Source organism: Mesocricetus auratus, unplaced genomic scaffold (assembly GCF_017639785.1).
Source record: "Mesocricetus auratus isolate SY011 unplaced genomic scaffold, BCM_Maur_2.0 Super-Scaffold_100008, whole genome shotgun sequence".
Lineage (NCBI taxonomy): Eukaryota > Metazoa > Chordata > Mammalia > Rodentia > Cricetidae > Mesocricetus > Mesocricetus auratus.
The window spans coordinates 74044689-74058944 of record NW_024429192.1 but is presented as its reverse complement, the minus strand read 5'-3'; the positions used below and the strand labels follow the sequence as shown (position 1 = coordinate 74058944).

General features: G+C 57.0%; 1 protein-coding gene across 3 annotated transcripts; it reads left to right on the top strand.

Annotated features, from left to right (window-relative positions):
* The first annotated feature begins 246 nt into the window (after positions 1-246).
* Positions 247-7383, top strand: Tbx1 (T-box transcription factor 1). Of its 3 annotated transcripts, none has more exons than XM_040751184.1 (9): positions 249-439; positions 983-1102; positions 2221-2563; positions 3994-4095; positions 4792-4963; positions 5472-5627; positions 6098-6165; positions 6244-6347; positions 6622-7383. In XM_040751184.1, the coding sequence occupies exons 2-9, from the start codon at positions 1069-1071 to the stop codon at positions 7092-7094; spliced, it is 1452 nt and encodes a 483-aa protein (XP_040607118.1). In that variant the 5' UTR covers positions 249-439; positions 983-1068; the 3' UTR covers positions 7095-7383. The 3 variants fall into 3 exon arrangements, with proteins under 3 accessions (XP_005077565.2, XP_040607118.1, XP_040607119.1); XM_040751185.1 differs by having other exon boundaries at positions 272-338; XM_005077508.4 differs by having other exon boundaries at positions 247-1102.
* The last annotated feature ends 6873 nt before the right edge of the window (positions 7384-14256 follow it).

Genomic DNA, 14256 nt, shown 5'->3' with positions numbered 1-14256 from the left:
TTAGCAGCTAGGCCTTGCTGTGGGCAGGCTGGCTGCAGGGTGGAGAGGGGACAGCACCCCACCATGCGGTCTGAATTTCTCCGACGTGTCCTCAGCTCCCTCGGCCGGCCAGGCCCCGCCCCCGGCCCTCCCTGCGCCCCGCTGGTGCGCAGGGAGGTCGGAGGAGCGGGCACTGCCCACCCTCCGGATGTAAAAGCGTCCTGGCCAGAGGCGGGCGGTGCGCGCGGGGTGCGCGTGACGCTGGGGCTCCCGGGCTGTGCGGCCTGGGCGGTGTCCCACGACTCGCTTCCCCACCACGAAAGCAAGCTGACCCAAGGGGCCTGTAGGGGCATTTGCTGGTGAGGTCCAGCTCTGCGGCACGGAGGGACGAAGGACTCCTCAGCCCTGGGGCTCCTCTGCCCGTGGCCTGTGCGAGAGCCGGAGCCACTCTCTTACCCAGGTGCAGGGGCCGCCGGGGAGGAGGTGGAGGCAGGTGGGGCCAAGGGCAGGGCTAGACTCAGGCAGCCCCTCAGTGCCTCACCAGTGCTCTGCCATCCCAGACTGGGACATAGCGGCTTCTCCTTTGGGGCTGTAGACTCTGGTGGTGGCTTCGCTGAATAGAGGGGACGCCCAGCCTCCGCAGAAGCAGAGGGATGTTCAAGGGGCGTTGGTCACACAGGGCCCTGGGAGCAGAGACCAGGGACAGAGAGTTTGGAAGGCAGGAGGGCCCTGAATTTCCAGGGTGCTTCAACAGTTCGGACTCCCGGGCCAATACTGGCTGAAAATGGGGGGTCTCATGACGCCATAATCCCCTGGGCCTGGGACCGACGGCTGTGAGTGGCACTACAGGCCCCCGCCCCCGGGCCCCCTGCACTGGGCTGGGCGCGGTTCGGCTGGGCGTACGCAGTCGGAGGCGGCGCCGGTCAGGCCCGGGCGCCTATGGACGCGCGGAGCCCGCTGTCAGCCCGGGCCAGCGCGTTCAGCATCGCCTCTCTTGTTGCAGCCGAGGCCTCGGAGGGCACCGCCCACCGGGGCCCCAGGCCCTCGGACCGGGCGAAACTTCGCCGGCTACCAGGATCCCCAGCCGGGATGCACTTCAGCACAGTCACCAGGGACATGGAAGGTGAGCCTTCTGTCCGCGTCTACACCGGCTGGCTGGCGGACCGCCGGCCCCCTGCTGTGAGGCCCTGGGCCCAGTGGGTAGAAAGGAGCTCTAGGCCGGGTGGGCGCCAACCTTGAAACTGGGACTCAGGGACAGGGATGAAGGACCAGAATTCCCCAAAGTCAGTCCACCCACCATCCACCATTCTGAGACTCCAACCTCGGGGACTGAGCACAGCAGCAAGGTCTTAAGGAGAGAGGACAACGGGAGGTTTTGAGCTGGCAGGAGGAAAGATGATTAAAGAAGGGAACACGATAAAGGAGGGAGGACAAAAACAAACAAACAAGCAAACAAACAAACAAGTAAAAACACAAGCCTCGAGATCAGCCAGGAGGGAAGGAAACTGAGAAAACAGAAACACAACAAAGGTAAGAAAGGAAGGTACATACACACACAGCAAATAAAATAACGAAAGAGAAAATGAAGTAAACTTGAGATAGAAAAAAGTAACCTCATTAAAGATAAAGAACAAGAAAACGACTTCAGATTTTATTTGCTTTTCAAAGAGCAAAGACACGAATAATAGAGAACGGACAGAAACAGGAGGAAGGGGTTAGACGGAAGGGAGGACATGGAGTTTTCAAAGTGGAAAGAGTGACACCGAGAAAAGACCTAGAGCAGGGAGTTAAGGAGAAGCTGCAGCCAGAGAGGAGACAGCAATGTGATGAGAAGTTGAAACCGGGGACACAAAAGGTAGAGGAGCAAGAACTTGGGGAGCGTCTGGCGCAGAGCAGAAGCCAGCGCGCGCTGGCGGCGAGCAGGGACCGCGCACCGGCCCGTCGTCCCCGGAGCCGGTCGGAGCGGTCGGGGGGGCCCGGGCCCGCGGGCCGCGGCGGGGGAGGGGCGGGGGGGAGGGGCGCGGGCCATTGTCTCGGCGGGGCGGGGCGGGGCGGGGCGGCTCCGCGGGGCCGGCCCGCGGGGTGGGGCGGTGCGGCCCCGGGCGCGTGCGGCTCAGCGCCCGCCACTCGGCCCGCCGCGCGGGACGGCGCTCTGATCGGCGGCGGGCGGCCTTCGGGTCATGATCTCCGCCGTGTCCAGCCCGTGGCTCACGCAGCTCTCCCACTTCTGCGACGTTGCAGCCTTCGCGGCCAGCAGCCTGAGCGGCCTGGGAGCCCCGTCGCCTGGCGCCGACCCGTTCGGCCCGCGCGAGCCGCCGCCACCGCGCTACGACCCGTGCGCCGCCGCCTCCGGCGCCCCGGGCCCGCCGCCGCCGCGCGCCTACCCGTTCGCGCCCGCCCCCGGGGCGGCCAGCAGCTCGGCGGCGGAGCCCGAGGGTCCGGGGGCCAACCGCGCGGCCGCCACCAAGGCGCCGGTGAAGAAGAACCCGAAGGTGGCCAGCGTGAGCGTGCAGCTGGAGATGAAGGCGCTGTGGGACGAGTTCAATCAGCTGGGCACCGAGATGATCGTCACCAAGGCGGGCAGGTCAGGCGCCCCCTCCCCGCGCCCCTGCACACGTGTGTGCCGCGCCTCTGGCTGAGTGTCCAAAGGATGCGCTGGAGCCCGGCCGCGAAGCGGGTGGAGGTGCGGCCCGCCACCTGCGGGTCCCTCTGGCCTCTCTGCTGACCCGGCTCCAGCGACAACCCGCGGAGCACCAACCGCGAGTCCCGGGACTACGACAGGGAAATCTGTGAGCTAAGAGGGCGCCGGCTGAAGTCAGGCGGCCACCACCTAGGAAACTCCCGCGTGGGTTCAGTCTGTACGACGATCTCAAGAGCAAACACCCCCTAATTGTGTGGATAATTTTAGGAGAGAATTAAGACCCTTAAAGCCAGTGCACTCAGTTCCGGGAACTGGAGATCCGGTTTTCTTGGGCCTCGATTTCGGCCGCTTGTGAGCCCAGTTCTCATAAGCCTGGCAGGGTGTCGGTGCCAGTCACCCTGTTATTTGTTTTAAGGGCCGAGAGGGAAAGGGAACAATTGCAGATGCTCCCGATTTGACCAGGAGACAAAGGAGGGCGCTGGGTTGTGTCTAATGTACACACCAGCTCCGTGGCCAAGGAGGCTCAGGGCCTGTTTGCAAAGCTTTCTCGAGGTTTCTGTTTCTCTACTGTGCAGCCATCCCTGGGGAACCTAGGGCCTGTCCCGGGCTGCCGCTGTGTGCATTTTCTCCAGGCTTTTTGCTGTCCATACCCACACAGCCTACTGAAGACAGCGGCTAGGCCTACTGGTCCCGGGGCAGACCCAGGGCCTTGAATGTCACTGGAGGGATTCAGAGGAGAGGGAGGGAACCGGGAATGCTTAATGTAAACCCTTTGCAAGGCAGATTCTTGGGGGAAGTAGGGACTTGCCTGTGTCCTACATAGGTAGGGAAACTCTCACCAGGTCTTGAGAGCTGAAGATTGGAGTTCTGAGGTGTCAGCTTTACTAGGGGGAGCTGGACAACAGCCCCAGTGTAGACTTTTGGAATTACTGCAGCCCTCGGTTTCATTTTGTTGGAGCCGGGAACTCTTTGACTTTGTTGGATCAAGCAGGGGAGGCCCTGAGGACCGAGGAGAAGCTGGATTCTTAGGTATCCTGCTGCTGGTAGGCCAGACCCAGAAGGCTAAGGAATTCCTTGGGCAAGGCTGTCTGTGTGGGCAAAGAAGACCGAATAGGCTCTGGGATCGTGCGGCTTGGCACCTGGTTAGCCATTTCTGTGTTTCAGAGAGGGACCTGGGGCCCAGCCTGCTGCTGCCTTGCCGGTGGTTGAGAATGGGCCTACTTGAGGTTAGAGAGTGAGACTGAGGGGCTGGGCAGAAGACAGCAGCTGAAGAGGGCCCCCGAAGGAAGGGCTGAGCTAGGGGCTGCCAGGCCAGAGAAGTTAGAGTGGACAGCAGTCCTGTCCACCCCCTGAGGTGACCCGACCTCCCCCAGGCGGATGTTCCCCACCTTCCAAGTGAAGCTATTTGGGATGGACCCCATGGCTGACTACATGCTGCTCATGGACTTTGTGCCTGTGGATGACAAGCGCTACCGGTGAGCCCCTGGGAGCCCTGGGACAAGCAGCGTGTCCAGGGAACAGGGAGGGTGTACTAGGAAACCCATCTCAAATGCCACAGTAGCCGGGTCCTCCTCTACTGCTTGCCCTCTGCCCCACTCAGACCCCCTCCTATGCTCTAGAAGCTCACTGTACTCGTCTCCTGAGCTTCTGGCAACAGGCAGCTCAGATGCCTTTGCCGATGTGGCCGGCCACTTTACCCCTGTCTCCTGATGACCCGTCTTGTCCCCTTCCCCCATCTCTAGAGAACCTTCAGCTCCAGAGTTGTGCCGGAAAGGTGGAGTGCCTGGTAAAGATTATGCAGGGCAGGCCTGGGCTGCCTGGACAATTAACAGTAATTAATAAAGGGAACAGGGGCCGCCCTGTGCCCAAAGCCACTGGCCAGTGATGCCAAATCCAGTCTCCTGCCTCCTGGGCCCCCGGGGCAGGCAGACCCGCTTGCAGCGAAATGGAAGAGGGAGTGGCTTGCTCTCTTACTGCAGCGGTAGGGCCCAGACTCTCCGCACCCTTTGTGTATTACATCCTTGGGAATTTTCTGGTTCATCCAGTCCTCTCTCTAGCTGCTGGGACTTGGAACCTTGATTTTGCCGAGCACAGAAGCAATTCTGAAGCACCGGGGTCTTCTTGCTTACCCCTAAGTAGCATGACTGACCCCTGCCACTATGTCGCCCTAGGTATGCCTTCCATAGCTCGTCCTGGCTGGTGGCCGGCAAGGCAGACCCCGCCACGCCTGGCCGAGTGCACTACCACCCCGACTCGCCGGCCAAGGGCGCACAGTGGATGAAACAAATCGTGTCTTTCGACAAGCTGAAGCTGACCAATAACCTGCTGGATGACAATGGCCATGTAGGCGACCCTTCTCAGTCCTCTCTGCTGGAGGCCTTCCAGCGTCCCCACCGACTAGAGCCAGGGGCGGTACTGGGACAGTCCTGGGTGGGTGCAATCTTCTGACAGGATGGCCTTGGCCTGAGGTGGATCATCTTTCTCCTCTTCCCCACGCTGAGCTCATGGTGGGGGACTCTTTCATTGGAAAAGATGGACCCTTGTGAGGAGAGGACAGGAGGCCTGTGGAGTCCCAGCCTGGGGGCCGCTTTCCTGCTGGGTGGAGCTGGGTCTCACAGCTACCACCCCTGCAGGCCTGGGGCACCCTTGGGATCTAAGGAGAGAAACCCAACCACCCCACCACTTGCCGACTGAAGCCTCTTTCCCGGGAGGTCCTCGATGCAAGGCTCTATGCTGTCTTTAGAACGACAGCCCTTGCTAAGGAAATGCACTGCTTCCTTAGACTTCGGGATTCTGGCCCGCATCTTCCTCCAGCCTCAAGCTGGAGCTGACTCCCACCCTTGTCTTCCAGATTATTCTCAACTCCATGCACAGATACCAGCCCCGCTTCCATGTGGTATACGTGGACCCTCGCAAAGACAGTGAGAAATACGCAGAGGAGAACTTCAAAACCTTTGTATTTGAGGAGACACGCTTCACCGCAGTCACTGCCTACCAGAACCACCGGGTGAGGGCCGGCTGGGGGGTCCTGGGGACAGGCACACCACTACCCTCTCCCTCCTCAGGCTGGCCCAGCCTCCTGTATCAGCTTGACCTCTGTAGCAGCAACTGTCACTGCAGCCTGAAAGTTTGTTTTCCAAACCATTCCGGAAACTCCCCATCAGAGGCCTGATCTGAGCTTCACCCAGATTCCTAGGGCGCCAGCTCCATTGCCCTCTTTGTGCTGGGGGGCTGAGGAGGGCGGAGGTGACCACATTCCCATCCCAGCCAGGGACACTCTTCTTAGTCACTTGTTTGGAAAGGCAAAGATAGGTCTGGTGAGAGGAGGCGCATCGTGCAGGGGTGGAGGCAGTTGTGGGTCCTTCTCTTCTAGACAGCGCTGGAGGCCTACCCCCTCTAAAGCTAGAGACACTCCCCGATCTGTGACTGCCGAGGTCGGGCTGCTAGCACAGTTAGCTTACATCACCTTCCCTCTAGATCACGCAGCTTAAGATTGCCAGCAATCCCTTCGCCAAAGGCTTCCGGGACTGCGACCCCGAGGACTGGTGAGTGCCCTCTGAAGAAAAGGCGAGCGCCAGGACGCTTGGCCTGGACACCAGTGGTGACCCACTCCTCTTTCGCAGGCCCCGGAACCACCGCCCCGGAGCGCTGCCTCTTGTGAGTGCCTTTGCTCGGTCTCGGAACCCGGTGGCTTCCCCGACGCAGCCCAACGGCGCCGGGGAGAAAGGTAGGACTTGGGATAGTGGGATCGCGGCTGCAGCCCGTCTGCGCTCCGCCCGGGTCCGCCGCCGCACCCGGTCTCGCCAGCAGCCCGGGGCGTCCGGGCTTCACCAGTTGCACAGGAGGTGGAGGGGCGGGCAAGCGGGCACTCGTCCTCCCGCCCTCTGCCCCGCCCGCCGCGCCCCGGGTGTCACGGACCCGGGGTGGGGGTGGGGTTTGTGGTTGGTCAGGTGCGCCCCGGATGGTCCCTGCCCGGCTCTCACCGCCGGCTGTTCCCGCAGACGCGGCCGAAGCCCGGCGAGAGTTCGACCGTGACTCCGGACCCGCAGCGCTCGGCGACGCCGCGCACCCGCCACAGCTGCTGGCGCGCGTGCTGAGCCCCTCATTGCCCGGGTCTGGAGGCCTCGTCCCGCTACCCGGAGCATCCGGAGGCCGGCATAGTCCCCCGCATCCCGAGCTGCGCCTAGAGGCACCGGGCGCCTCCGAGCCGCTGCATCACCATCCCTACAAGTACCCGGCCGCTGCCTACGACCACTACCTCGGGGCCAAGAGCCGGCCAGCGCCCTACCCGCTGCCCGGCCTGCGCGGCCACGGCTACCATCCGCACGCGCACCCGCACGCGCACCCGCACCACCACCACCACCCCGCGGTGAACCCAGCCGCCGCCGCCGCCGCTGCAGCAGCAGCAGCCGCAGCCAACGTGTACTCGTCGGCGACTGCTCCGCCGGGTGCCTACGACTACTGCCCCAGATAGTGCGCCCGCGCGCGGGCCCCAAGGGCCACCTAAGGACGTGCTCCCCCACTGGGGAGCCATGCGGGCCTCCCGCCCGCCAGTGCCAAAGCTCCCGTTCGAGGCGGAAGGAAGTGGTATTTATTGTTCTTCGCGAGACCGCGTCGCCTCCGGCCCGGCCGGCAATTGCAGTGTAGACGACCTGAGTGAGCCCCGCCTGCGGGCGGTGTAGATACTTGTAGATATGTGTAGATACTGTAGATACTGCACCGGCGCCGATTTCATAAACGGTTTCGCCTTTTTTTTTTTTTTTTTGAAACTGCTAGTGTGGCTCTTCATTTGCATCCAATTCGATGGTGTATCACTGGGGAAGGGAGATTTGGTTTTCCCAGCCGCAGTCACTGGTAGGGGCGTGGAGCAGGGGTCTCCTCAGTCCTCCCTTCCCGTGGGCCTCTCTGCCTTTCTCCCGCAGCTCCCGGGTCCTCCACGGGCTGTCTGCGCGGTTTCCCCAGGGCAGGCCCTGGCTTTCACTTCAGTTCTCCATGCCTGTAGCTGTTGCAGGGCTAGAGTTTTTCCGTGGAAGCCGGGAATGATGGTCCGGACAGGACACTGTCCATCCGGCCTCGAATGGCATGTGAGAAGACAAAAACAGGCCTGCTCTTCCAGCGTTGCCCTGGTTTGGCACCAGCCCAGAGTTGCATTTCCCCCTGTTTATTGACTTTACTCACTGAATGTCCCCACAGACTGACCAGGGTGGGGTGGGGGAGTGGGTGTACAATGACAGTGGTCGTGAGTCATCTTGAAACTCCCGTGTGAAGCAATTTTCCCCAGCCAGGTGGCTGGGTGACCTGTCTCCATTAACTCAACACCATCGAAGTGGCCAAAGGAACCCTTTGATCCCTCCCTTCCTGCACAGGAAGGGCCAACCGAAGGCCAGCCAGAGTCAAGGCTGCCTTATGCCTCAAACAAATGGGAAATGCCAGGTTCTATCCCTGTTTCATCTGTTTCAGTGTATTCGTGGCTCTTGCTGCCAGTGGAGACACTCCTTCCCTGGGCACTTCCAGATGTTAACCCCAAGTCCAACTCTGTTCCATGTCTGACCTGTCCCAGGTTGGGTGGCCTGAGCCCCTTCCCTCCAAGGGTACCTAGCACCAGGGTAGGGACACTTCTGTAGCATCTGTCCATATGACCAGAGGAGACAGCTTGTAGGGCACTCTCCTGAGGGCAGCAATGGCCACTCATTCCCAAGTCCTGTCTCTACCCTACCTTCACATGCAAGTCTCCTTCTGCAAGTGACAGCGGGCTCTGCTCAAGGCCACCTGTTCCACATTGGCCTGATACTTTGTCCCCCGGGAAACCAGAGACTCCATGTCTATTGGAGCCCTGCAGAGGGCAATGGTCAGCTTCAGGCAGCGCCCGCCTCTCCCCCTGGAATACAGCTATCCCCTGTGGCATGCAGGGGATATGGGGAAGAGCGGGGTGGGGGAGTCGGGGGGTGGGGGGGTGGGAAGAGCTCATTCGAGACCTCCACTTTGGTGTTGTTTAAAGCTGAAGTGCACCATCCCAGCACCCGGCTTTTGTAAATAGGGGTGGACACATCACAGATTAGAGAGCCTAAGGGTACAACTCGCTGGCCTTGAAAATGTCCCTGTTGCCACAGAGCTGGCTCATTCACGAGGGGAACTGGGCCACCGCTAGCCACATGAAACTCAGATCCTCACTGGTGTGATTCCTAGTGTGGACCAGAAACAGCAGAGAAGGATGCTGTTTGCACCGAGCTGAGTCGTGGCTCTCAAAGACTAAGGCTTCTCCCTCTGCACCAGGGATGAACCCGAGAACACCTTGTAAACAGGAGGCACAGGGGCAAACTGCTGCCACGTTCTCCTTCCTCCTTGATGGCTTGCTGTGTGTCTGCTTGGCACTGCCCTGGCCATGAAGCTGACCTCCTCCCTACGGGCAGCTGCCTCTGAACAGCCTTTCACTGCCTTATGGGAGGTGGATTTCCACAAGTTCCTTTTTCTGTGATCTGGTTTTTCGTTTGTTTGCTTGGAGATTTTATAATATATGTATGGGTATATATATATTATATATGTGTGTGTATGTATGTGTACATATATGTGTGTATGTGCATGTATGTATGTATATGTATGTATGTATGTATGTATGTATGTATGTATGTATGTATGTAGAGGGGGTTCACTATGTAGCCCTGGCCGTCCCAGAATTCACAATGTACATCAGACTGGCCTCAAACTCACAGATCCACCTGCCTCTGCTTCATGAGGGCTAGGATTAATAATGACATGCTCCACCATGCCCTGCCCTGTTTTCTGAATGTGTACATCCCCAGTTCAGACTTTGCACTCCTGATATGATGGTATTTGGAGGTAGAACCTTCAGAATGTGACTCAGGGGTGAGGGTGGGTGGGTGGGAGGGGTAGAGCGCCCCTGAGAACAATTAGTACCCATTTAAAAGATGACACAGCTGCTGCAGAGATGACTCAATGGTAAAACAAAACAAAACAAAAAACCCACTGCTCTTGCAGAGGACTGGAGTTCAGTTCTCAGCACCCCATAGTGACTCATGGTGGTTCATAGCCACTGTAACTCATTTCAGGAGCTATGGCAGATGCCCTCTTCTGGCCTCCACAGGCACTGCACACACATGGTGCACAGGCAAAACACACATACACATAAAACAAAAACACATTTTTAACAGGGGCCCCTCAGTCTTCTGCCACGGGAAGACTGAGGGCTGAGAATACAGACAGCTGCAGCCCTTACAGGAGCAGACCATTCCAACCCCCCCCCCCCCGCTTCATTCCAGCCTGGGAACTGAGAGAAATGAGCACACCTTTAATTCCAGCTCTCAGGAGACAGACCCGTGGTTCTTTGTGAATTCTGGGTCTAACCTGATCTACACAGGGAGTTCTAGGACAGTCAGAGCTACAAAGACCCTCCCTTCAAAAGGAGAAAGGTCTCCTGCTCTCAGCCAGTGGACTTTTATTAGTTATAATTGCCTGGGATGACTAAGAGAGCCACTGTCTTTTTCTCTGACCTTAGTTTCCTCTGGAGCCATGCAGCTGGCCCTGGGCTGCTGTGCTGTGTGTGTGGGGACAGATGTTTTATTTTTGCCTGCATCTCCTTCATTACCCATACCCCAGTTGTTGGGCTCTCCCTGTGTTGTTGCCAGGGATCCCTAGATGGAACAGATACTCTAGGCTCCTATTCATGTCTCAAAATTCCTCGGAAATACAATAAACACCCAACTGGAGAACGAGACTGACTAGGAGAGGAAGAGAGGATGCCCAGAGCCACACCCAGCCTGCTAGGGATCCCTGTTCGGCCATGGTGCCTTTGTATAAAGAAAAGTGGGGGAGCACCATACTTGGATCTTCCTTCCAACATTTGGGATGCAGAGGACAAGGGGAAACTGCTGAGGGTGCCTAGAGTAGTGTTGACAGGAAGACCCTGGCTGTTCTGCAAATCCAGCCCCCAGCCCCAGCTGGGGAACCGGAGTGTGTGCGATTCACGTGATGACAGTGTGGAGGATGAGACGCCCAGCTTCAGGTGAACTACAGATCAAAGTGGCAGTCAGAGGGAGCAGGCCCAGCATGGCAGGCACTGAGGGATGACCAAGGCCTGACGGCAGGACAGGCTGCTTGGACTGCGCTGTTTGCCCTCCGTACCTGGTGGTGCTGGGTCTATGGAAATGGGGATCCATGTGGACTGTGGGCACTGGGATGCTCGGTTTTTGCTTCCTGGTCTGTGTGTGTTTCTTGGGGTCCCAGCTGAGCTTGGCCACGTCTGCTCCACCCCGCCCCTCCTCCTGCCTCTCTCCAGCCACCTCCACATCCTGCTGTGGATCGAGCCCAGAGCAAGTAGAGGCTGGGCCCCTGGCCCCGCAGGGCTGATGGGACCTTCCTCCTGGCAGTGGGTCTCACGTTCTTCGCGTTTCCCTAACCACACATCAAGCCTTTGATTCAGTTTCCTTTCCTGCTTGTTGTATTACTTCAAACCAGATGGGCTCCTCACATGAAGTCTGGAGCCTCCATGTCTGTGTAACGCTGCCAGGTCTGTGTGTGGGAAACAGCAGAGGCAAAGGTATTCAGCTAACAGCAGCGGGGGGAGGGGCGCAGGGATGTTAAGCTCTCACAGAGCAGATTAAGCTGTCCTCTTAATTGTAAGGGTTGGCATTGCAAACGTTCTTATCAGTTTTCCTTTGCCAATTTCAGGTACCAATTTCACTGCCCTTTCTACCATTCCCTGCTCCATTCCTGGACTTTGGGTCAGCCTGGAACCTGCAGTGTAGAGCCTACCAGGCTTCAGTCCCACAATGTCCCCACCTATGGGAGACATGGCTGCTTGTACCTTTTGCTGGGGCCCCTCTTTGCATGTGCCCCAACTCCTTTTGCTTTTTCTGCCATTCTAGCCCTGGCTTATGGCAGCCCCCTGCCTTCCACATATACCTTTTATTTAATTATTTATTTATATTATGTATACAGTGTTCTGTCTGCATGTCTGTCTGCATGACAGAAGAGGGCACCAGATCTCATTACAGATGGTTGTGAGCCACCATGTGGTTGCTGGGAATTGAACTCAGGACCTCCGGAAGGGCAGCCAGTGCTCTTACCCTCTGAGCCATCTCTCCAGCCCCTTTACTTTTTATTGTAGACAGGTTTCTTAGCTGTTTTTCCCCAAGACAGTTTCTCTTACGCTGTCATCACACAGTACCAATAGCACCCCAGGCTCCTGAGATGGCTATGCAGTAGACCCCTCACCCTGAGGTCCCGATTCTGCTCCTAGGTGGGTGGAATAGAATCCTTCCCTGTACAGCTAACTCTTGGAGGCTCGTGGGTTGCTCTCGTGGACGGGGACGGCCTGGTGGACTTGGGGTCAAAGGCCTGCCACCCTGTTGTGGTGACGTTGGCTTTCCTGAGGTGGAAGCATTCCCAGGAGGCATCAAGCCCACAGTCAGCCCCACATCACAGGAACTGACCGGATCCCTCCTGGCTCAAGACGCTAACAGTGGGCTTCTGAGACAGAGCACATGCTTGGCTGCTGCCCCACAGCTCCAGAGGATGTGGTCTCCAGGGGATCAGGTGCTGGGCCAAGATGGCCTCTAGGCTCCTGCATGTGGCTGGCTTGCTGTTCAGTCTCAGGCTGTCCCTGGTTCTTTTTTTTTTTAAAGATTTTATTTATTTATTACATATACACCAGATTGAATTGTAGATGGTTGTCAGCCACCATGTGGTTGCTGGGAATTGAACTCAAGACCTCTGGAAGAGCAGTCAGTGCTGTTAACCTCTGAGCCATCTCTCCAGCCCCTGTCCCTGGTTCTTGATGCCTAGGTTTCTTTCCAGCACTGGTTCAAGCAATTCCCAGTCTCGTGTCTAGTGTCTATCTAGACTCATTGTCTGGAAGGCAAGGATCCAAGCACCAAACGCTGGCTTACAGTAACAGAAAGCCTGGGTTACTACTTCACACCCACTGAGATGGCTGTTCTTACTTGTTGGTTGCTTGGGTTTTTGTTTGTTTTGTTTTGAAAGAGAGTTTCTCTGTGTAGCTCTGGCTGTCTTAGAACTCACTCTGTAGACCAGACTGACCTCAAACTCAGAGATCTGTCTGTCTCTGCCTCCCTAGTGTTGGGATTAAAGAAAGAAGGATATTCTTAAAAACAAGCAACAAAACAAAATAGCAATGTGCTGAGAGTGTGGCTTAGTGGTAGGCCAGTGCCTAACGCTGGGGAGACAAAACCCGGGTAAATTCAGTCATAGGTTCTGAAAACGAAAGAAAAACCTCCAAAGCCAGCTGTGGCGGCTCACTGCTATAATTCCAGCTCTAGGGAGGCTGAGGCAGAGGACTGACACAAGTCTGAAGCCAACCTGGGCTGCATAGTAAGAACCTGTCTCAGAAACAAACATAAAATAAAGCAGTATCTGTAGGAGGAGCACAGGGATCACAGCTCTCATGTACCTGCGGCACAGATATGCAATAGAACAGCTGGGGGCGGGGATCTAGCCATTCCACTCCCTGGGAGAGGGCCCCACCCTGGGTGTACACATCCACGTTCATAGCTGCATCACTCACAATAGCTGAGAGGCAGAAGCAGCCTACACGACCCTTGGTAGACACAGCCATACTCTATGTTCATCCTTACGATGGAATGCTACCCAGTCTTCAACAGGAAGGAGGCCTGCAGCAGAGGGGCCTTGACAGCTTGTTCAGTAAGTAGACCAGTGATTAAAGGCCAAGTTTTATGTGATGCCGTGTTTGTGAGGCCACCAGAGATCTGGGGACAGCTCAGGGTTAGGACCCAGGTGGATTCCCAACATCCATATGTGTCTACAGTCATTTAATTCCAGTGCCCTCTTCAGACTGCCTCAGACACTATGTTTTCATGTGGTACACAGACATACATGCAGGTAAAATACCCATTCAGATAATATAGAATAAAATAAAAAGCCGGGCAGTGGCGGCAGAGGCAGGTGGATCTCTGTAAATTCAAGGCCAGCCTGGTCTACAAGAGACTACCAGGCTAGTCAAGGGCTACATAGAGAGACCTCATCTCACACACACACACACACACAGTGAAGTAAGAATAAATTAAAAACAAAGTAATTAAAATTTTATTTGTAACAGGATTTCTCTGTTTAGCTCTGGTTGTCCTGTGAGTGTGGCTGGCCTCACACTCACAGAGATCCGCCTGCTTCTGCCTCCTGAGTGCTGGGATTAAAGGTGTGTGTCACCATGCCTGGCTGAATTAAAATTTTGGATGGGGGGCTAGGGAGATGGCTCAGCAGTTAAGAGCATGTGTTCCTCTTGCCGAGGACCTGTACTACATGATGACTCACTACTATCCATGACTCCAGTTTCAGAGGATCTGAAGCCCTCTTCTGACTGCTGTGGGCACCAGGCACACTAGTGGTGCCTGTACACACATGCAGGCAAAACACTCATTCACATAAAGTAAAATGAAGCTGAAAACAAAAATTTTGAATGGGAATTTGAGAGGAACAGGTTAGTACTTTTTTTCCCCAAGACAGGGTTTCTCATATAACTACCCTGACTGTTCTGGAACTCACTCTGTAGACCAGGCTGGCCTTGAGCTCACAGAGATCCCCCTGCCTCTGCTTCCCAAGTACTGGGACTAATGGCGTGCACCACCACAGCCTGGCTCAGGTCG